General features: G+C 44.0%; 1 protein-coding gene across 1 annotated transcript in view; it reads right to left on the minus strand.

Moving 5' to 3' along the window:
- Positions 1–24,563, minus strand: part of mapk8ip3 (mitogen-activated protein kinase 8 interacting protein 3) — a gene marked incomplete at both ends in the record, with an annotated part of 83,785 nt that overhangs the window by 44,709 nt on the left and 14,513 nt on the right. Inside the window, 8 exons of the mRNA XM_080524091.1 lie at positions 318–329; positions 1,192–1,310; positions 1,495–1,597; positions 2,220–2,442; positions 3,522–3,669; positions 12,299–12,390; positions 15,600–15,670; positions 19,028–19,148. Of these exons, the coding sequence (XP_080380217.1) occupies positions 318–329; positions 1,192–1,310; positions 1,495–1,597; positions 2,220–2,442; positions 3,522–3,669; positions 12,299–12,390; positions 15,600–15,670; positions 19,028–19,148 (889 nt within the window). The remainder of the gene's footprint in view (positions 1–317; positions 330–1,191; positions 1,311–1,494; positions 1,598–2,219; positions 2,443–3,521; positions 3,670–12,298; positions 12,391–15,599; positions 15,671–19,027; positions 19,149–24,563) is intronic.

Here is a 24,563-nt window from a genome sequence, read left to right on the forward strand (position 1 = left end):
ACTGTATTGGTGGATGGTCAAGACTAGAGGAGCTCTAGTACTGTATTGGTGGATGGTCATGGTAGAGGTGTTCTAGTACTGTATTGGTGGATGGTCATGGTAGAGGTGTTCTAGTACTGTATTGGTGGATGGTCTAGGTAGAGGTGTTCTAGTACTGCATGTATGCTTCAGAGTAGTTGTTCATACATCAGCAGCAGTCCTCCAGAACCAACTTTTCTATACTAAGGTATTCAGTGATAGTTCGGGAAGGGGGAGGTGCCAAAATTAATGCAGTGTGAGTGAGAGGGATACCAACCAATCCGTGTTCAGATACACACCTGAGAACTCCCCTAGGGGTGTGTCCAGCAGAAGCATACACAGGGGAGAGAGGAAGCAGAGAGAAGGGTCAGGGGGTCAGTCAGTGAATGAGAGGGCCGGTCAAATCTCGCCTCTAAAGCAAAATAAACAAATTAATAAAGCTCGGCTTTTACAGAAATCACAGAATGTAATAATAAATAAACATGGTCCCATCTACAGAGAGAAATCAATAAATAAACCTTGAGCCTGCACAGTGAAATGAAGAAATCGAAATTAGCCTTGATCATAAAATGAAATAAACAAGTCAAATTAGCCCCACAGTAAAAGAAGCAACTCCCCCCCCACCCCAAAAAGGCTCTATCTATTCAGAAAAATAGCCAAACACAGCTTTCCCCCCTATAAACGTGAACCAATCAAATAACACATCAATGGGCAGGTGGGACTGCAGCCATGGTGCAAGCGTGATTTCCCAGGGAGCTATGCGGTGGAGGATGGGTATGCTGATCTGCATTCCACAGCGTGGGACACCCTGGCAAAGGTCATGCAAGGTCAAATGTTGGGGCCAGTGCTGCGGCGCGATGACACAGCCTCAGAACACGGGCGTCGGTGACATTTGTACAAACAAAAACAAAAAAAGCCATCGTTGAACTAACGGTTTCCTCCTCTTGAGGTGGAGAGGCTATGCTGTTCATCATTGAAACAGATCAGGGTTTCCAAATTCGAGAGGCTAATCCACGAAGTGTGCATACATACATACATACATACACAACGAGATCAGACGGGGCAAGAGGTCATTTGGACCCACGTTGCATTTCCACAAATCTCTCAGGTAAGCTAATTTGCATACAGCCCCGCCCCCAGTGAGAGTAAAGGCTCCGTTCGTCCATTCCATACCTAGAAGCTCCGCCCCCGCATCCACATCTCCGATGATGTCAGACTTGGCGTCCTTGATCTCGTGGTAGAGGGAGTCCGTGTTGATGCCGAAGGCCTCGTTAACAATACCCTGTGAAGGACTGAAACAGACATGACCATGCTACTGTCACTGGCCACCATTTCAAACACATAAGGCTCAAACACATAAGGCTCAAACACATAAGGCTCAAACACATAAGGCTCTCTGTGTTTTTTAAGAGTTGAACAATCAATGTGTTTTTTAAGAGTTGAACAATCAATTTGTTTTGTTCCAGGTGGCCTTACCTGTTTCCCCCACCATAGACCCGGGGGTCCACACACATATCCAGCTCTGGGGTGGAGTCAATGATCTCTTGGAACTCTGACCACTCATCACTGCTGCCCATGCCTGAGGTCATACAGAACACATCACAAACTCAGAACTAGGCTACCCGTTCCTTAGTACACGTTACACTTCAAAAATCGGGGCTGTTCGGAAGCTCAAAGCTGTCAGGTTCAACCTTTTTTAGTGATCTAAGATATTGCACAATGTAAGCCTATATTGATACAATTTGAAACAGCGGCATCTATGCAGTTCAGTGTCCATGACCATTGAGCATGTATCATGCTCATCCCCAACCACATCAGACAGGCCAACACCCTCCCAACATTTAAACAGGCCCTCAAAACCCACCTCTTCAAGCTCGCCTTCACCAGTTAACCCTCTCCCCCTCCCTTTCCCATGTGTCCCCAGCACTACCTCAATTAGGCCCCTATACTTTCTTCTATTTACCTTTTGTTTCTTTTTATTATTACTACTCGATCTTTTCAGTTTGTAAAGCGTCTTTGAGTGTCTAGAAAAGTGCTATATAAGTCTAATGTATTATTATTATTATTATTATTATTATTATTATTATTATTATATTATTATTATCATGATGTCTTCAGAATAATGGAGAGTGCCCGCAATAATAGAATAACCGCCAAGCGTCCACAAACATACAGTGTACTGTGCAGTCGCGGTTGCTCACCGATGCTAACATTCCTGGTTTCCTGGGAAACCTGCACCTCCATGTTCCTGCTGAGGCGCTTGGCGCTCTTCCTGCGATTCCCGGCGTCAAATTCGGAGGCCGGATGGAAGCCCTCGTTGAGGGGCGTGACGCTGGCCGACGGGACGGAGGAGGTGGGCGTGTTAGACTTGCTTCCCGCGCTGCTGGGCGTGGCAGCCACCGAGTCCGACTCAGAGCCGTCCTCCTGTTGGGGCATGGCCAAAAGACAAGAGGGGTAAGAGAATAAAAGGAGGATTAGATGGGCGTCTCTCCGACACGTTCTTACTTACTGTATGCCTTTACTTAAAGAGAGCTAAATACCTACAGTACCAGTCAAAAGATTGGACACACTTTCCCATTCAATTGAATGGGGAAGTGTGTCCAAACTTTTGACCGGGACTGTACATGTGCCATTAGAATCTAGGTCGACGGAAGAATGGCCAAGAAAAACATTTACTTTCATATTTTGTTAAAAATAATCATCTAAACTATGCTAAACTAGCCCTTAGAGGGTTAACTGTCCCTTGAACACCTGACTGGATAAGTAAAACTAGGCCTGTCAGTTTACCAAGGCTGAGGGAAGGTTTAGAAGCCAGGTGCACTCTGGGACTGTTTTCATCCCGTTCTCAGGGACGCAACAAGTTGAGCACTAAGGGCACATGCCGAGTCCCTCACACACAGGAAAGTATGTATTATGTATAGAAGTATACACTTAAAAAACAGAGCCTCACACTTACATCTGGAATAGGAAGTGAAGGAGGACACATACAGGATGATGTTAGCTAGTGTGCTCCATCATCACAGAAATGTTTTACTTAAAACACATGAAAATAAACTACACTCAAATCAATAATGGGCCCCCCCGCTTGCTTGCTTGGGTCATTCTTAGACACATTTCATTGGTATACTTGTACGACTGACAAATGTGGCTGTTATTCAAAAGGTGAGCGACTACAGTCCTTACTCAATTGTTATGTTATCAGTTCTGTGTATCTACCTTTTTCTTTTTTTTCTTTTTTTTAAAGTCCTACCTCAATACTCTCTTGCTGTCTTTTTGTGGGGTTCATTTCATATTCTTGTATGCATCTTTATTCTTTCATTACTGATTTATTCTTTTCTTTATTCACTATATATGATCATTACAAAACAATAACAATGAACCCAAACAGTTCCTGTGAGTGACACAAGCAGGCAGGAAGTGGGCGTGGTGGCTGGATGGAGGGATGGACGGTGGCGTCTCTAGCTCCTCCCTCTCCTGCGCTGTGCAGAGCGTGTCTGTCACACCTGGTAGCCGGAGCCGTAGTGGGCGGGGCTGAGCTCCCTGACCTGCCAGATGTCCGTCCCAGGCATCATCCTAACCCCCCCGAGACCCCCACGTACCATCCCATCACCGCTCGCGAACAGGCTCAACGACGGAGGCCGCTCTGCTTTGCTGCTGACCAGAGAGAGAGAGACAGAGAGAGAGAGAGAGAGAGAGACAGAGAGAGAGAGACAGAGAGAGAGAGAGAGAGAGAGAGAGAGAGAGAGAGAGAGACAGAGAGAGAGACGGAGAGAGAGAGAGAGAGAGACAGAGAGAGAGACAGGTAGACAGAGAAGTGGAGAGAAAAGAGAATGACAAAAGAGAAAGAATATGTGTGTTTGTGTGTGTGTGTGGGAGGAGGCACTCTGGTGGCATGCAGGAGAGACAGAGACAGAGCGAGAAACAGGCAGGTTGGCTAGGAGAAACAGACAGATAGACAGACAGGTGGACAGACAGACAGATAAGCCAAGCCACAAACAGTGGGGAAAAAGGACAAAGTGGAGGCAGGAGTACTGGAAAGTATTTTTGAACACTGTCTTCAGACCACCGGTATGTAATAGACTAGGAATGTTTTACATGTTGAATGTGTTTATACTGACGATAAGGAGACATGCACTGTCAGGAGTTCTCACAGCAAGTTTTCTCATCATGCATAACGAGTTGTCGTCTAAATATGATCTGGACATGGCTCGCAGACAGTGTTGCAGTGTCAATATTTCCTCTCCAAGCCATCTCTGGGCCATTCCATTTTGGGGACAAATTGGGGTTTGATTCAACAAGATTCAAAGGCCGGTTGGCCAGCAAAACTAGAGGAGGCAGACAGGATTATCGGGGGGGGGGGGGTTACCTTTTCCTCCATGTGTGGCGTTGACTGTACACATGGTGAAAGAGCCAGACAACCAGACAGACAGACAAACAGACAGACAGACAAACAGACGCAGGTTAAAGAGATGCTGTGGTACCACACGACAAACCTGCTACAAACACGCGCAACAACAGCACAGGCTAAAACAGTAACATAGGAATAAAATGTGACACGTTCTAATGCTTTGGTCCTCATGTCGGGATCTGATGTAATGATGAAACATTTTAAAACATTCACAGCGTTGTTGAAAATCAACGACACGTCGCTAGTCAACTAACACAGCTTGTTTTGTGAGCCTGCTAACAACGTGAAGTAGTGTTCTAGTTAGTAACTAGGTAGCAGTGGGGATTACTCACCCAATCCATTGCGCTGCAGTATTTTGGCTTGACTAGCGAGTTTGTGTTTGTGATTCCCAACAACGTTGAAACATAGTTCCGTGTTTCAAAAGAAAAGTCTGAACATTTTGATTGGTTGCCGACATGCGGACCAAATGATCATACTGTGTCACATTTATGAATCCAAGGCACACAATACGAAATACCCGGTATCACACAGTCGCCTCACAGTGACCACAGATTAGAACACACAGTGGTAATATCCTAATACACATTAAACAGAACTAAAAAACCAAGAAGATTCATTATATTAACATATGAATTACCCAATATACAATGACAATATTTATGATGAGTGAGCTATATACAACAAGCGATGAAAGACTCATGGGAGATACTGCACAACTGGTCTCCTATAGACCTCCTCTACGGTAAGACAGATATTTATACAACGGTTTAGCACTCAACACTCAACCGTAACACACAAAAATACTACACACAGAAAAGTCACGTTAAAACACTATTATAGTCCAGGGACCTTGTTAGGACCTTGAAACAGACCAGCCCACGTTTACTCGGGGGGGCGGGGGGCTGGTTCAAAAAATATTCTCGGCTCGAGCGGCCATTGCCCAGGGCTGATGACGTGCCCGGTCCAGACCACAACACCACTGCACATTTTAAAGGAGCAATCTAGAATTCAAAGAACAACTAAACAATCTCCCTACTACTTTTTGGGGTAAACATAGTTGGGCGGGAGAAATTGCAACCCCTCTCAAATTCAAAAGATGAAAATGACAACATTTGAACCATGTTTTGAACCTATACTCATGAAATAACACACAAGATGGTGTGCTATATCATCGATTGGTTTTTACGCCCTGATCTCGAAAACTTAATTAAGAGACTTCAGACGCTTGGCCATTGGAGGAAGGTGAAACGTCCAGAAAATAAATGTCAGCTCAAAACAAACGCCAACTGAAGATGGCTGCAGTACAGGCCTAGCAGAGCATCACCATGGTTACAGTACAGACCTAGCAGAGCATCACCATGGTTACAGTACAGGCCTAGCAGAGCATCACCAGAGAATGTACACAGGACCTGGTGGGTACTTTTTTATTTTGAAATGTGCTTGTACTGTCCAGTTAGGATGGGGTGTTTCAGTGTGCATATTTCAGCCTATAAAATGGGACAAATGTGAAATGTTATTTTGAATGTTATTTAAATAATTATTAGTTATTATTAATTATTAGATACTTGTAACATTATTTTGAGTTATGCCTCATAACTGCGTGGGAATTGTTTGATTATATAGATCAGGTATGCGTAGGGATATTGGGGGCTGTGATTAGGTGCTTAAATAGTGGGAGACCGTGCGTATGGATTCATTGTGTGATGCCAGGACGTGAGGGATGCCACGGTTAGTGTGTTTGATGCGTGCTTTGTGTAACATTTATATGCTTTGTTTTAGTCTTTGAATGTGTCAGAGCTGTGTATTCATGTATGTTTTTGTTGTCTGCATTCGCAGGTTTTACAATCTATTCAATTTTCACTAAAAAGAAGAAAAACGAATTGAATGGTATCCGTGTCCTTCAGTCCAGCCTTTCTGTCGGCGTCAGTAGACAGAACAATTGTAAAACCTACGGCCCGGGCGTCAAAGAAATATCTTTGAAAAGATTCCCGAGGTGGAGGAGAAGTGAATTGAAAGCCACATTCAGAGAGGAGTTCTCCACGGGACGAATACAAGTGTCGAGGGAACTCGGAAAAGTGGCTGCAATTAACTGGAGCTAGCTAGCCAGGTGTGCTGTCTGTGAAGCGCGTCCGTGCAGCGTGTCTGTGAAGCGTGTCCGTGCAGCGTGTCTGTGAAGCGTGTCCGTGCAGCGTGTCTGTGAAGCGTGTCTGTGCAGAGCCTACTGGACACGAGACAGTGTCGGCAGCGCGAGACAGCGCGAGAGGACAGCAAGACCAGGAAAGCGGTCGGGTAAGCAACAGCACTGACCAGCGGACAAATTCAAGCTGGATGTTTAGAGACTTGCCTTGCTGGATGTGTATAGAGACTTGCCTTGCTAGCCAGAGTGATTAACGTGGGACTGACTGTGTCGGCTAAAGTGGCTAAGCGGAGTGATATATCCTAACTGTGAGAGGAGGAGGAGACTAGTGCGTCACTGACGAGCACGAGAGGCTCACGAGAGAAGATCCGGAGTTTCAAAATAAGAGTCCCATTTATTCTTGCAGTAACCAGGAAGTAAAAATACAAAGAGGATCCGGAGTTTCAAAATAAGAGTCCCATTTATTCTTGCAGTAACCAGGAAGTAAATATACACAGAAGATCCGGAGTTTCAAAATAAGAGTCCCATTTATTCTGTCAGTAAATAAAGGAAGTAAATATACACAGAAGATCCGGAGTTTCAAAATTAGAGTCCCATTTATTCTGGCAGTAAATAAATGTCAGTTTTGACTGTAAAACGTCACAGTTGAATAAAACGAAAGTAAAAATACTAAGTGAGCAGTTTGAAGGGACTTACATCTGTTAAAGAAAATAACAGCAGAGTTTGAATACAAATTTAAACATTGATAGCCTGTGAAAAGAAATAGGAAAATGGCTGAAGAGGACCAGTCCGTAGCTCAACTGAAAAAAGAGAGAAATTCAGCTAAATCCAACTTAAGCAAAAAATCTGCCTTCATGCTCCGCGTTACACCCTCCATGGTCGAGAGCGAATTAAAGGTCCAGTGGCAGGCTTTCTCTAATGAAGCTGAGAAGCTCCTGGCAGCCAATAGTAGCTATGAAGAGGGTCTGCTTGCAGAAGCGGAAGAGGACCCCACCAAACTATCAGAACAACAGACGAGAGACATCGAGAAGGTGAGCAGAGACTGCATGACTAAATTGTCGGAGGTTGGCGATCTCGTAAAACTCCATCTGTGGTCAAGATACGGTGAAAGAAGAGTGTTGTTCGCGATCAGGGAGGCTGAGCGAGCTAAAGAAGAGACAGAAGAGGTCCCATTGGGCCAGCTAGACCATGACTGCCATGAGAGACAAGTGCACCATTTAGAGGAGCTTACTACAGGAGCAGAGAAAGAGCTCTCTGTCTGGAGAGACTGGGCCCCTGTCGCTGCTATAGAAGACGTGGAGAGACGGCTGCATCATTTGATGTCCTCAAAGAACAAGCTCAGGCGAGATAGAGACGCCGAGATAGGAAAAGCTCGAAAGGCAACTGAGGAAGAAGACCGCGCCCGCCGCACAACAGCTGAAGGAGAGCGCCAGAGGGCTGAAGAGGAAGAACGCGCCAGACGCGCCCAGCTTATCCTGGCTCAACAGGCGGAGACTGAAGCACGGGCAGAGCTTGTTAAAGCCCAGCAAAAAGCGTTGGAGGAGACTCAAGCAGGCGCACGGGGTGGAAATGCAGCTACGAGAGGCATTCCAAAAGTGAGGCTGAAGCCTACAAGTCTCCCGACGTTTAGAGGTAGCATTCGGGAATACTACCGCTGGAGGAAGGATTGGGAAAGCCTACAGGAACAAGGCGATCCCTCCGGGTCTCCGGAAGTTAAGAAGTTTCAACTTCTGGAAAGTATAGAGGAGACCATAGTGAAGGATCTCAGGCTCGCGAGCCACAATACTGCCGAAGATGTCTTCAGGGTGCTAGAGAATCGTTTCGGAAACAAGAATGCAATCACCAACCTGATCGTAGCAGAGCTGCAGAAGATTTCTCCAGTCAAAGAGCACCAATTCAGGAAGGTGATTGATCTGATCCGAATCACAGAGAAAGCTCTAGCAGACCTTAAAGATCTTAACAATGAAGTAGCCATCAAAAACCCTCTGGTGACTGGAGCCATTGAGAACAAACTGCCACTCACTTTGAAAAAGGAGTGGCTTACTTTCAAAATAGACCCCCGAAATGGTTTCCAGCCGGAGAGATACTTTGACACCTTCCTGGACTTCCTACAAAAGCAGGAAAGCATCCTCGAACAGTTGGAGCAGATGGAGATCACGGAGATCCCAGAGAAGAAGACTGAGAAGAAGTTTGCTTTCACTAGAGCCACTGAGAGAGGCAGCACTGATGACAATTGTGTTCTGTGCGAAGATAAACACAGAAGTAGGCTGTTCACCTGTAAGAAGTTCAGAGGCCTCGACTTGGCAGCAAGAAAGGCAGCGGTGAAGAAGTCTAGAGCCTGCCGGCTGTGCCTTTCATCACATGGCGCTGACCGAGAGTGTAACCTTAAATTCCTCTGCACCAAGAGAGGCTGCAAAGAAGGAGAGTCGTCAGACCACCATTACCTTCTCTGCCCCAGTAGAGACAGTAAGAATGATGGTGGGGAAAAGAGAGAAACTCCAAGTAGCGGCGGTGAACGTACACAGAGTTTGACCGTTGAACAGGAAGAGGTCTTGTCCCAACTCGCTCCAGAGATTGAGAAAAAAGTCAGGAGAGCCTTCACGAATAAGACAGCAGTTACGAGCTGCACTGAAGCAAAAGCCGGGAAGCTCCTGGAAGAAAATGGAGTAAACGAGTGTCCGGTAATAATGATGCTCCTGAAGGTCACTGCTAACGACGGGCAACAAATTGGTGCTCTGATAGACCTCGCATCAGATACAAACTATATTACCCACGCGGCTGCAAGTAGGCTTGGCCTGAAGAGCGAGAAAATCACGCTAGTGGTGCAGGGCATTGGAGGGATGACTGTGACAGCCAACACCAAAAGGTACCTCCTGAAGGTGAGGTTCAGGACCCCGGAAGGTGAAAGAGCCCACCAGTTGGTCTGCTACGGCTTAGATGAAATAGCCAAGGTGCACCATGCCATCGAACCACAGCAACTGAAAAGATTCTTCCCCGAGGTCAAGACCCGGGAGTTAGTCCGGCCAAAGAGTATTGAGCTCCTCATCAGCCAAAGAGAGGGGCGGCTGGTTCCCTGTCCTGTGAAGGTAGTAGGAGATCTGGTCCTGTGGGAAGGCCCACTTGGAAAGATTGTGAGTGGGACGCATCCCAATCTGTTTGAAGATGTGGAGACGGTGACCTACGAGTCCAAGACACACTTCGCCCGATCAATGAGAACAGCAGCGGCCAAGTATGAGGAAATCGTCAAGTGTATCGGGTGCTGCGAAGAGACCAGGGAGAGTGGACTGAGGCAGGAAAGCAACTCCAGAGTCCGGAGCTCAATGGCAACCAACAAAGAAGTGTTGGAAGACGATCCTGAAGAGGACATCGGGGAGTACGCCATCATGAGGGTGAACATTGGAGACCGTCCTGCTGGTTGCATTGCTCAACTGGCAATGAGGGAGACAGCAGGGCTACCTCAGTTCATTGAAAGGGAGGAAGAGCGTCGTGTCTTGGAGAAAGACAGCTACGTCGACGACATCTTGACTTCCCATGATGATCTGAAGATGCTCGACACCATCACGAGTGGAGTGGAGGAGATCTTGAGCGCTGGAGGGTTCTTTCTAAAGCCGTGGGTCCGGTCTGGCCAAGGTGGGAGGAGAAAGGACGACGCCAGAACCTGTGGAGGGGAGAGGCCTGGAGTGACATCCAAAACCCTGGTGCTACCGAATCAGCTGAAAGACGAGGATAATAAGGCCCTTGGCATTGGATATCTCGTGGATTCCGACCAGCTCTACGTGATGACATCAGTAAACTTCTCCAAGAGAAAAGGAAAGGTGAGGACAGGCCTCAACCTCAAGGTAGAAGAAGTCCGGAAGAATACACCCAACGGCTTGTCGAGAAGAGAGCTGCTGAGCCAAGTGGCTGCTCTATACCAACCAATTGGCCTGGTGTCCCCGGCCAAACAAAAAGGAAACATCCTTGTAAGAAGAGCCTTCGAAGAGGCAGGAGGCGGGAGCTCAGCCAAGGAAACGTGGGACGACCCAATCTCACCTGGTCTTCGTGAGGAAGCCATAAAGCTCTTTGGAGAGTAGGTAAGGCTAGGTGAAATCAAGTTTCACAGGAGCCTCACGCCGTCCGGACCAGAGGCAGCCAGCCATGGGACAGATTGGTCATGGAAGTTTCATCCTGCGGACTCCCCCCACAGAAATGGGGCTGCAGAGGCTGCCGTTAGGATAGTGAAGAGAGCTGTGAGAGCCATCGACAAGAAGGGGCCATTCACCTTGGTGGAGCTCCAAACTCTCCTGTACCTGGCAGCCAATCTCGCGAATAAGAGGCCTATCGAAGCAAGAATCCAGGCCCAAGAAGACGATGTCATCGAGTACCTGAGTCCCAACTCCCTACTACTAGGGTGGACCGGCCCGGAGGGGGACTCAGGAGGTTTCAAGTGGGACTACCCTTTTCAGCGGTTTCAAGCCGTCCAGGGGGCAGTGAGTGAATTCTGGAGGAGGTGGTCTCAACTGGCAGGGCCGAACCTGTTCACTCGCCCTAAGTGGCATACCAGGGAGAGGAACGTTGCCGTGGGCGACCTGGTTTGGCTAGCTGACCAAAATGCGCTAAGATGTCAGTACAGACTTGGTCGGGTCGTACAGGTGGCAGCAGATTCAGCAGGTGTTGTGAGGGACGTCCGGGTCAGGACAGTTCCTGCTAGCCCTGCCTCTCCAGGAGGAGCCAAAACAAGAGAAAAGAAAGGCTCTGGCAAGCTGCCCGGGGTCGTCCTCCACCGGGATGTCAGGAGGATGGTTGTTCTCCTCCCCATTGAGGAACAAGGGACATTGGTAGCCTCCCTAGACTAGTAGCTAGATCGGCTAGGTGGGAGGTGTACTGTCCAGTTAGGATGGGGTGTTTCAGTGTGCATATTTCAGCCTATAAAATGGGACAAATGTGAAATGTTATTTTGAATGTTATTTAAATAATTATTAGTTATTATTAATTATTAGATACTTGTAACATTATTTTGAGTTATGCCTCATAACTGCGTGGGAATTGTTTGATTATATAGATCAGGTATGCGTAGGGATATTGAGGGCTGTGATTAGGTGCTTAAATAGTGGGAGACCGTGCGTATGGATTCATTGTGTGATGCCAGGACGTGAGGGATGCCACGGTTAGTGTGTTTGATGCGTGCTTTGTGTAACATTTATATGCTTTGTTTTAGTCTTTGAATGTGTCAGAGCTGTGTATTCATGTATGTTTTTGTTGTCTGCATTCGCAGGTTTTACAATCTATTCAATTTTCACTAAAAATAAGAAAAACTAATTGAATGGTATCCGTGTCCTTCAGTCCAGCCTTTCTGTCGGCGTCAGTAGACAGAACAGTGCTGGTTATGTGCTTATTGTGCATACATGTTTTTGAAAATTGAGGCGTGAGATGTGAATATCATATAAGGATATGTTGTGAAGACAGCACACCCTTCTCTGCGAGCCAGGCACAGTGCAGATGTTTTTTTTGCGCACCATATCGTCACTTTTGAAAATTGGCCAAGAGTGTGAGTTGCTTGCCTATCTGCTTGCGCCTGCTGGAAATCACCGGGTACCTGTATATTCCTACAACGCACTAAACACAAAATACCAAAACCAAGCACATTGGAGAAGGAACACTACACCCTGGCTCACTAGAAACAAGTCACTGCTAGGTGACTCTTTACACACACACACACACACTGTGTTAAATATAAAACAATGTGAACTACTCACGTTCGTCCGCAACCCGGGCCTTCTGATTGGCTGTTGCTCCCTGCCTGTTGCATCTTGGATCTCTCAATGTGCTCCACATATGTTTGAATCATCTGAGAGGAAGAAGGAGAGAGAGAAGGAGGACAGACGATCGAGAAATAAGATGAAGAGGGAGAAAGAGGAGGAAGCACAGGGGTAGACAGATAGACAGGGTAGGGGTAGACAGGGAGGAAGAGGTAGAAAGAGAAATGTGTGAAGAGAAGTTGGAAAGAGGGACAGAGATAGAGAGGAACAAAAGGTAAAAAGGGGAAACATAGGGGAAGAAAAGGTAGAGGAAGGGATGAAATCGAGAGGAAAAAGATGGGGGGAAATGTGTGAGAAAGACAAGGAAGAGAGAGAGAGGTACAGCAGTGAGAGCAGAGGAGTAGAGGATCAGAGAGTAGCAGAGATGAAAAGTGAGGAGGAGAGATGGAGAGAGAGGATAAGAGAGAGAGAGAGAGAGAGAGAGAGAGAGAGAGAGAGAGAGAGAGAGAGAGAGAGAGAGAGATCAGAGCAGTATCAGTATCTACAGTATCAGTATCAGAGCATTGGAAGGGCGCTAAAGACTTTTTGGGTTCCATCTTAGAAAAAACGTTCAGGGTTCTTTGTCATGGGTGATGGTTCTATGTAGAACCGTTTCCACACAAATAACCATGTCTGGTTCTTGGTACATCAGAGAGGGTTCTTTACTACTGTGAAGGTTCTGAAGAACCATCCTTGCTGGAAGATACTGATACTGTAGATTCTGTTGAATAGCTATTTGCTACCCTCTTAGAAAAATGGTGGAACTCTTTCATGAAAGAGGTGCTATTTGGAACACATCATTCCAAGCAAGATGTAACATAATTACAATCAAACAGGAATCAACATCACATGTATATTGGTATGTTGCTACATTGCTCCCTCCTGTTGCTAGGGAATTGTGGGTAATTGTGAATGTTCGTTATTTGTGTTTCATTATCTCACTAACCGACGTGCCTGTGATGTTGGTTCTTGTTTGATTATTACTGTATTACATCAGTGCTCATGTTCATGTATGTGTTTTGTTAGGTTGGTTTATCCAGCATCCAATGGTGTGAAGTATTTGCAATATTGCTGCAGCCCTCCGTTTCTTATCATAAACAAATATCTCGCCGGGTCATTCACCTTTGAGGTATCTTTGAGATATGTTGTGATCTGCCAATGTGAAATGACCTGCACCACCTTCTGAAGCTAGGCTAGTACTAATTTAAAAATAAAATACAGTATTGTATTGTATTGTAGTACAGTATACCTCTATAATTATTGGAAGGAGGAAGCATTTGTCTTCTTTTAGCTCTATACTCCAACAGTTTAGATTTGAAATCAAACAGTTACTAAGTTGGCAGAGTAGAGATTCTCAGCTTGAAATCAATGGGGGGTTTTTCAGATTGGGTTCACCATTTGGAAAGTAATTTGTTTTTTAAACATAATCCCCCTCTTTCAGGGCTCTTTGAGGCCCTTTTTGCTGCTTCATGGAACCCGGTGAAGAAGAGCCATATAAGAGTTTAGATTTGTCCCTGTAGAGGTATCCTTTTTGGTGCTACAGTACATCTCACTCTCACGAAAAGAACCCTCTACAAGGAGTTCTAAGTAGAGCCATTTCTATGAAAAACGCTCTACAAGGGGTTCTAGGTATAGTAGAACCATTTCTCTCATGAAGCGGGAGATCAGTGGGACAATCCTAACCCTCTGACTTTTTTTTTCTTTTACCAAATCAAAAATGTTCACTTATAAGGCACACGCTGGCTACAGACAGTTTCTTATAGTGCATTGGCTTGGTATTGAGAAACTTCCCCCAGTGGAGACTCAGAAGCTTATAATGGAAGAGAATGAGGCAGCAATGATAACAAGAACAACGGTATCAAACACAACACAAAAAGGTCCTTTTAAAGATGCCAAAGCTACTGATGTTGCCACTTTGTCATCCATGAAGCTGTGCATCCATACATTGCCAGATCATTCTTGCAAAGTAACGTTTAAATCAAAATGTTCTACTTTGATTGAAGCTCAGATGTCGTGGCTCTCGTGAATCCCAAGAATTCCAGTTAGACTTTTCCAGTCAGAACTAAAACACTCAATAATGGTAATATCAATATTAATATTAATATTAATATTAATATTAATGTCAAAAATGCTCAGAATTGCACAAATAATATGTGTAATATGTGGAGACATACAATTGACACACTATAGGCGCTTTGGAGTTTTTAAAAGGATATTTCTGTGCTTTTTAGAGTAGGAAGTTACTTGCACCATTTGCTTCCACTATAGAGTTGAGCTCGCGGGTGTGAGGTAGAGTACATCTCAAAATGAATGTAGTGTACGTGTTTGTGATCCCTCCCTTTTACCCTAACCCTTACCTAAACCATAACCTTAACTGTTACTTAAACCATAACCTTAACTGTTACCTAAACCATAACCTTAACCCTTACCTAAACTATAACCCTTACCTAACCCTAACCATAACCCTTACCTAAACTATATACCCTTACATAACACTCACCATAACCCATACCTTAACTATCACCCTAACGTAACATTCACCTTAACCTCTCACCCTAACCGTAATCCATACCATAACTGTTTTAAACAACGATCCTCACTCCTGGTCCTAGAGAGCAACAGTGAGCAACAATCTCATGTGACATCTTAGCAGTGTCACATCCGATTCAGTTGATCAGTTGATTGAATGATTGATTGATTGATTGATTGATTGATTGATTTATCAGATCAGCACTAGGCTTGGGGACCAAATTTTGGGGACCCATATTCCCAGGACCAGGATTGAGTATCACCGTTTTTTTATAAATCACAACTTCAATACGGTGACTTCAGAGTGGGGACGTCACAAGAGTCACTCCCCATCTTCCTTCAGAGACTGAAGACCCATCTCTTCAGGCTACACCTTAACTGCTCCTCCTGAGACATCTACTACCCCCCAGCACTGCGTCTCCTGAGACACCTGCTTTTCCCCTTTACTGTGTCCTTCTACTGCCTCCCTTGCATATATACATTATATATTTTTTTATTTTTTATTTTTTTAATTAATTTATTTATTTAAGCTTTTTCTTCAGTCATGACGACTGCCAATGGCCCCTGGCCCGAGCTAGATTACTCTTCCTGCTACGACCGGTGAATTGATGATTCACTTGCTTAGTCAAATGTATCAATTGTAAGTCGCTTCGGAATAAGGCGTCTGCTAAATGGCAAACATGTAAATGTAACCAAGGAATCCCCGATGACACAACGTTGACGTTCCTACCTCGGTGTGGCGCTGGTGCAGGGCGTTATACTCCTTCTTCATCTCTGACTCACGTTCCTCCAGACGAGTGACTGGAACAACAACAATCAACCAGAGTCAGACATCTATTGCAACAGCACAGAAGGCGATACATACCACTACTGTTTATGCTAAAAACCGTTCAGCAACGCTATAGGAGGCACACTCACTTTGTCTTTGGCTATGTCAAGTAGCAGGCCAAGCAGTTTGTAAGGCACAGTCATTGTGTGCTGAGCTGTGTCTGTGAAACCTGACTAGAGACACTTAAGCTGATCTCTCACTGAGTTAAGAACTTAGCTTAGATGAGGGTGTACAATCACTGAATGCAATGTTAGTATCAGCTATTGTATCATTTAAGGTCCATAAGTAGGGATGTCCTGATCCCATTTTTTCATTACCGATACCGATACCTGGGCTTCAGGTATCTGCGATACCGATACCGATCCGATATTAGTATTTATTGTTTTACTCCTGAATAATAACAAATACTTCCCCAGTATAGTCCACAACAACAGTTGGCTATTAAAGACTGCCAGCCTTTATTCAAGCAACAAAAACAGTACTCTGCAGTACTCAGTGACCAACTGGTTAAAACAATTTAAACAGCAGCATTCAGCATTGTAGAAAAAAAAAAAGAGTTACTGTCTGATTTCTAGTTTTAGTGCCTTCAGGTTTTTATTCTATTTATCTTCTCTTACAAATGGCAAATCAATTATAGGACCCTTTTTAAAAGTGTAGCCCGCTGGTGAGACCAGAAACCAGTCGCAGAATCGAAGGAGTGTCAACAATATCTGGTTTTCGTTTTTTGTACCCAGTCCATATAATAAAAAACAGTTTAACCATCACTAAATACTTATAATCTGTGGATTGGATTAACTGTTCTCGTTTGTCGGAGGCTACCAGTAAGTGATAATGACTTGTAAACATACTCTCGTTTTAGGACGTGTTCAAAAGCAAGGACTGTGTGTTCATCTAGTTAAGATGGGAGTGGAGGTGAGGGAGCTGATGAACTGGGGCTGGGCTCCCAGAGAGGCAGCGCTAAACTGAAAACAGACGCGCAAACGGATGCATTCAGAATGTAGTTATGTGTTTTTAGCATGTCCATGTTCTCTCAGTATGTTGTGATGATATAAAAACGCAGTTAGACGTTCCTAGCGATGTACCGCTGTTAGCCGCTAGCAGCGTTTGTTGTTGTGGTTTGGTCAGTCACTTTTCTCCTGTCGCATTCCCATTCGGTGCACCAACATTCAAATACTCGTGTCGTCTTGAATTTCTTTCCGATTTCAATGTCTGACGCATCATTTGAAAGCTTACCATCTGTAGTTTCAGACTATGTAAATAACCGAAAAATTACTTAAGCAAATGGTTTATGATTTCACCAGCTGGCGTCATGACATTGTCAGACTCATTACACACAGGTAGTCAACTCTCATGCCCGTGACCACTGACTACTACTGTTGTCATCACGTGAGTGACACGCCGGATCGGCCACGCGGATCGCAGCCTATTTTTTTTCTGGTGCGATCTGCGATCCAGCATTCAGGACCAATATCGCAGCGATATCCAATATCAATATCGGATCGGGACATCCCTATCCATAAGGCATGTTAAAAACTCCAAAACATTTCGTAGGGTCAGTTTCAACTCGCTCCTGTTACCATGGTGAAGTTGTGTTTAGGTGCTACCTAGATATTCTATCTGTATATATCAGTGTTTCCTCTATATGCATTGATTCGTGGCGGGTCGCCACGAATACATGTTCTCCGCCACTAATTGATTCAGTCCACTTTGATTCAGGCTGCGCGACGAGAAAGGCAGAGCGAGATATTATGACCGGAGAACAGAAAAAAAGCAGATTGAAGCTAGATTTAGGCCACTTTCAGACCTACACGTTCCAATTTAGGGTGTAGTAAATTACAATATGTTACAATGTTGCAATTAACCTAATCTCAGACTGAATCGCTTGCAAAACAGTTTTGTGATTGGTCCAAATTTTGCGGGACATTTGGATTTCAGGAAATCACTCTCCTCTCTCTCTCTCTTCGCCTGTCCCTTTAATCCCGTATGCGTATCCTAATCGAAAATGCAACATCATCAGCGACGACTGTGGGTTATTGCATTTACTGCTGTTCTCTGGTTCATGTTCTTATACCAGTGCTCAGTATAGAGTATTTTAAATGAACATTCGTAATGTAGTCTGATGTTCATGGTCAACTAAATCAGGCTATTTTGTGAAACAAATAATGTTCCCGCAAATGGGTTAACCGAGCAGCCTCGCAACTAATGCTAGCTTCGAACTATTCATAGCATAAACGTTGGTAAATGTCATATATATATACAGTATTGGCAGGGGAAAAGAAGGGGAGTCGAATTTTTATTGACAACGGATTTACATGCTGGAAAAACATGCAGCTAAAATTCAGGGAACATTTGGACAATAAGAGACACAAGGTGTGGTCGCATGGTCTAATTACAGGGCAAAATGCGCAGGCCAAAAATAATCTATTGCCTCTAAAATCATCACGAACAGAACGGCGGAGGTACGGGTAAACAGGGCTCATGTCGGTGTCATCAAAGGTACGAGTTGGTTTTCTTTAACTCAGCTGATGCATTACCTTGCTGTTGGTTGTTTACCGAATCTGTCACACTGTGATTTTACTTGTGTAAACAGTTAGTGAGTAACGTTAGCCGGTTTTGTGCGTGTACTCTCATGTAGGCCTACTTCGTATTGATGAGCTGATGATCTTTCATTGTGTGTGTGTGTGTGTGTGTATGTGACTATCAGTCACAAGTTTATATTCTACGGATGTTGTTCAGTGCTGTATGCGCGTTCCCGGTTCCATGTGTACTCTACTCTTGTGTACTTCATATTCGATGAGCTGATTATCTCTCGTGTACTTCATATTCAATGAGCTGATGATCTTTCTGTGTGTGTGTGTGTGTGTGTGTGTGTGTGTGTGTGTGTCAGTGTCTTGGGCGTATCTGTCAGTCACATGTATATTATACTGTAACCAATGTCCAGTGCTGTATGCGCGTTCCGCATGTTCTGCTGCAGCTGTAGCCTCAGGATATCTTGGTATTTGATCACCTTCTATATAAAATCACCTGCTCAGCTTTAATGGCTTAACCGCTATTTGAAAAAAAATCAATTTTTTTGTTTGTCATTTCATCTTTTCTCCTATATTTTTTGTTCATCTCAACCTTGGAAAACATGTTTTGTTATGGGATTTGTTTGAAATGTTGAATGTTTACATTGGTACATTGTGGTGTCCACTCACGTTGGTCTGAGTAGTTCTAAAGGTACACTGTGGTGTCCACTCACGTTGGCCTGAGTAGTTCTAAAGGTACACTGTGGTGTCCACTCACATTGGTCTGAGTAGTTCTAAAGGTACACTGTGGTGTCCACTCACGTTGGTCTGAGTAATTCTTGGTCTTGAGCTCCAGCTGTTTCCCCTGCAGCTCCAGGCTCTCCACGTGAGTCTGCAGGTCCTTCTTCTCCGCCTCCAAGGCATCCTCAAATTCAATGAATTTCTGAGGGAGGAGCACAGACCACAAACACAATCAAAACATCATCTTACCACCATCTTACCACCAATATATATATATACAGTGCCTTCGGAAAGTATTCAGACCCCTTCACTTTTTTCACATTTTGTTGTGTTATAGACTCAATTTAAAATGGATTAAATTCAAATAAGTTGCCATCAATCCACACACAATACCCCAGAATGATAAGGCGAAAACAAGATGTTTGAAATTTCGGTAAATATATTAAAATGTAAATACAGAAACACCTCATGTACATAAGTATTCAGACCCTTTGCTATGACACTCTTAAAAGTAGCTAAAATGCAAAAATGTCATCAACAAATCACTCAATAAGTTGAATTGAGTCCATCTTAATGCAAGGATAATAGTGCATGTCATTTTGGAATGAATATCTTTGTTTTTATAGGGTCTCTGATTTCCATAGGAATCAATCTCATATCAAAAACCGCAATAGCAACTTGATAGAGATTAACTCCCAGATTTAAATCCTATTGAACATGCATTTAATTTGCTGAAGAGGAGACTTAAGGCAGAACGTCCTCAAAACAAATAACAACTGAAGATAACTGCAGTACAGGCCTGGCAGAGCATCACCAGAGAAGATACCCAGCATCTGGTGGGGTCAATGGGTCACAGACAGGCAGTTACTGCATGCAGAGGACTGTCGACCAAATACTAAACATGACTGCTTAATTTAGAAATGTGATAAATCTGCCTCATCATCACTTTTGGGTACCCTGAAATAGAGGGACGATGCATAAAAAGTGTTGTAATTTCTGAATGGTGAAACCATGTACCGAAATACCACTGAATAAAAGCTGATACAGGAAAACATGCTTCACTGTCCCATTACTCACGCAGGGCACAGATAGATAGATAGATAGATGCGCAGAATTCTGGCACATTTCTAGCAGGGTAAAATGTTTTCAGAGAGAGAAGAATCAAATGTTGCCGGTCAAGCAAATGTTGACGATCAGCTGTGCTGCGTTCATTATCGACTTTAGCAGACATGCAAATAAACAACTTTTATTGAGTACAAAATCGATTTTCCTTTGTTCAAAATCGATTTTCTTTTGCGCAAAATAGTTTTTTTCTCGAAATAATTGTGGCACATAATTAACTCCATAGGTGGGTGGGTGGAGGGAGGGATGGATGGATGGATAAATGGATGGTTAGATCGATCAAAAAAACATATACAAAATAAAGAGAGAAGACTAGACATTTGGGAGCGTAGAAACAGGAAGTCAGGTTTAATATCCTCCAGTCTGACTCAGATGGAGCCAGCTGGAGGAGGAGTAGTTCAGTGATATTGCGGCAGGCAGAAAGGATCTCCACACAGAGCCCTGTGTGAGTAATGAGGCAGTGGAGCTTTCTTCTTCTTCTTTTGGGTCTACTTTTGGGCTTCGCTCTATGCATGTTATCTCTGGGGGATAACATGTGATCTAGATGCATGTGAACCAACTTGGAGCTAATCCACTTAGATGGGTGGTGTAAGTGAGTCGATGTGAAAGAGACGGACATTCTTATATAATAGCCTCTCATACCAGAAGTTATAGCCTGCAACTGCAACGGCATTAAAATCTAAACCGACAACAAAATGTTGTAAGGACTCGTAGACAGTATGGATATTTGATGTCTCGATGCCACTCCTTTGGTTCTTTCATCACCGGGGGAAACAACATTTACCCTTTCATGAAGCCACTGGGTGGATGGGTAGAAGGGAGCACTGGGTTTTGGTCAAGGAGCCGCTGGGAGAGAGATATGTTGCATTCATATCTATCCTGTCATCTACAGCCGGTTCCCCTGCACTTAGGGAAGGCAGAAATGGAGCAAGGCCTGTTCACGGGTTTTAAAGCCCTGCACAATGGAGTCTTTTTCCCTCCCCAACCGCAGGGCTGCAGTCTTAAATCTGTAATCCTCAGACTGCCTAAAGGCCATGAAGTAAGAGACATGCGCTTTACTGGTACATAGGGACGGAGAACCTTCCACATGACGAACACCCCTTATATCCCGGACGAGCCATCCCAAATAACAACCCATGCACTCTTTTGGCACTTACACACTCCTGCCTTTGCCACACAAATGACCACACATATAATGAACATTGCCCCTCTGACCTCATCAAAGAAGGACAACCTCATTCCACCCTCACATAGTAATAGCCTTAAATGTCTTTTATCTATACCAACCCCTTGATAACTCAATAGGTTGAGGATTCTGGTAATTCACAATTGTAAAGGTGGCGCCCCAAATTATTACCATATTTTTAACCCGATGGCAAATTAGCCCATCACCATCATGATAATTTATGTGTATTGAACATGTTGGACCTTTAAATTAAGGTCACATTTATATAGAGTTTGTAAGAAGTGTATAAGTGGTTTATACTAATACTGGTTTATAAGTGATTATTAAAAACTAATAATCACTTATAACAATTTATTTACCGTATTTTCCGCACTATAAGGCGCACCGGATTATAAGGCGCACCTTCAATGAATGGCCTATTTTAGAACTGTTTTCATATACAGGGCGCACCGGATTATAAGGCGCATAGAATAGAAGATACTGCAGTCAAACGTTTGACTGGGGTTGCGTTACGCCCAAGCTCCACCTACTGCATTGCGTCACCTCTCCATCGGTGTTGTGTCAACTTCCCGTTGTCCATGCTCCACCGGAGCGTTGTCACCGTCAACGTTCTACCTGCTCCACTGTCAAAAATATATATTTTCCCACCTCAAGTATCAGCCGTTCGTCATCCATTTTTGCAACAAGCGTCAAGGACCTGCGGTGATTCACAGCTGACTCGCGTGAATAGCAATTCGCAATAGCTGCGACCACGAGATATAGAGTAGTTAGCTACAAACATTTTCAATCTGGTATTATCTCTATTAAGGGATTAACCGCTGTGGTGATTTAACAGCTGATAAAAATACATAAAGTAGACTACAAACAGAGCAAAACAAACAGACTGAAGCAATACAAACAGACTGAAGGACTGCTTCTACCACAGGGCCGTCAAGGCCCTGAACACAGAAAAGGCCTAAGTTCTGGGCCCAGGACAGTCCGGACGGATTGTATGGCAGCTAGTGCTGAGGCACAAACATGTACATTTTCAAGCCTGCAAACTGTGACACTTTAAAATAATGTGAAAAAATACTTTTGTGCAATATGACCCTAGTTGACTATCTGTGCAGTATAGTACAGGGGATTGTGTACATAGCCTTTATTGATGTAAACCAGCTCCTTACCTTCTTGTGATTTTATGCTTTTATGCTTTTTCTAAAATGTGTTTTTTTTTCCCCTTTCCTAACACCAGGGGAGCCACCCCTCCTAAATTTCGTTGTTTGGTACCTGTACTGTAGCAATGACAAATAAAGTCCATTCCATTCCATTCCATTCCATTCATTCCATTCCAAAACAATAAAACAACACCAGAAAACAACCAATAGGCTATACAATTATAACCAACAACCAATATGTGACAGCTCCTGGTGAAATGTGCAACGTAATTTTTCAGTTTACACATGCTTAAACTACAGATTGTAAGCTTTCAAATGATGTGTCATACATTCAAATCAGAGAAAGATTGAACACGACAGGCGTATTTGAATGTTGGTTCACCTCAAACACTGAATGGGAGAAAAGTGACTCTGAACGCAGCCACAGCTACGAACGCTGCTAACAAAACACTTCGCTACGAAGGTCTCAACTGTATTTTAATAACATGACAACATGCTGGGAGAACATCGACATGCTAAAAACACATAACTACACATAACTAGATGAACACACAGTTCTTACTTTTGAACACGAGCTAAAACGAAAGTATGTTTACAAGTCAACCCTCCCTTACCGGTAGCCTCCGGCAAACGAGAATAATGAATCCAATACACAAATTATAAGTGTTTAGTGATCGTTAAACTGTTGTTTATTATATCGAGTGGGTACTTTAAAACTTCAAGTTGAAAGCACCAAGAAGGACAGCCTCGAAATTCATCGATGTTCATGTCCCGTGCTAGCGCTGTTGCCTTCATTCGAATAGTGACTGTAGAGACGCTTCTACTTGCTGCTCTCTGTTCAACAACCCACTGTTGGAGTTTGTCCTCTAACTGTGTCTAACTGTGGCCATCTCGCTTTGTTCCCTCGGAAACTCTGTTTAGTCTTCTTTACTTGGGGTCTTTATACACACAAGTGGTGTGGGACTGTGAGTAAGCACAGTACCGGTGTTTACTGATTACCGTAATGCTGCAAGCGGTGCGGCTTTGTAGTTTACCAGTCGTACTGAAACATTTTGACAGAGCGCCTTGAGCGCCGTGTACAACCAGTATGGATCAACCAATTAACCAATTGATCCATATATAAGGCGCTCCGGATTATAAGGCGCACTGTCTGTTTTTTTGAAAATTAAAGGCTTTTAAGTGCGCCTTATAGTGCGGAAAATACGGTAATTATATACCATTTACAAATAGTGGTTAAACAGTTAGGGTTATTTCCTGAATTGAGGGGATGATTCGGCTGGCACCAAACTGATTCAACACATCTTTACATACAGTACAATGTGAAGATCTCACAAAGTCATCATGGAAACCATGGAAGCTGTCACCCATGTGTTCACCCATGTGTTCACCCATGTGTGGTTAGTCATCTGAGCTGGTTTGGGTATATCAGTGAGTACACCACATTGATAATTAAGTCACTCTTCTATTCTGTGTACTGGAGAAAACCTCTTAACCCTCTGGCCCCCAATAGAATTCTAGAATGCTGCTGTAGATTACTGTTAATTCCCAGTTAAATGCTAATCTTAGACCTTATTCTAAACAAACCGGTATAGCTACCTTCTGTGTACAGTGTACTATTGTTACCTAGTTCATTTTCAGTTCTTGACACATTGACACAAAAGGGTTTAGAAAATCAAGGCCGTCCACGGGCTCTCTAGTAAAATGTAGAATGGGTGTCGACGACCACTATGGGGGTTAGAGAGTTCATAAATTATCAACATTTGTAAATGAAAAAATGTGACCTTAATGTAAAGTCTAACACTGTTGATCAGAGAGAGAGCGCCACTTGGACACAAGTCGAAGACTGATCACTCCCGGCTGGTTCAAAGATTAAAGACCCGAAACACCCTATGACCCCAGGTTCATCACTGAAGACCCTATGACCCCAGGTTCATCACTGAAGACCCTATGACCCCAGGTTCATAACTGAAGATTCTATGACCCCAGGTTCATCACTGAAGACCCTATGACATTGAATGACAGGAATGCGACTGGTTTATGCATGAGGGGACGCTGGCGTGTTTTTCGCGATTTCAATATCCACATGGACACCAGCAACTGCAAGGTTGCTGCTGAATTTCTATCACTCCTGGACTGCTTCAACATCACCCAACAT

The sequence above is a fragment of the Nansenia antarctica genome (genome assembly GCF_963989245.1).
Source record: "Nansenia antarctica genome assembly, chromosome: 2".
Classification (NCBI taxonomy): domain Eukaryota; kingdom Metazoa; phylum Chordata; class Actinopteri; order Argentiniformes; family Microstomatidae; genus Nansenia; species Nansenia antarctica.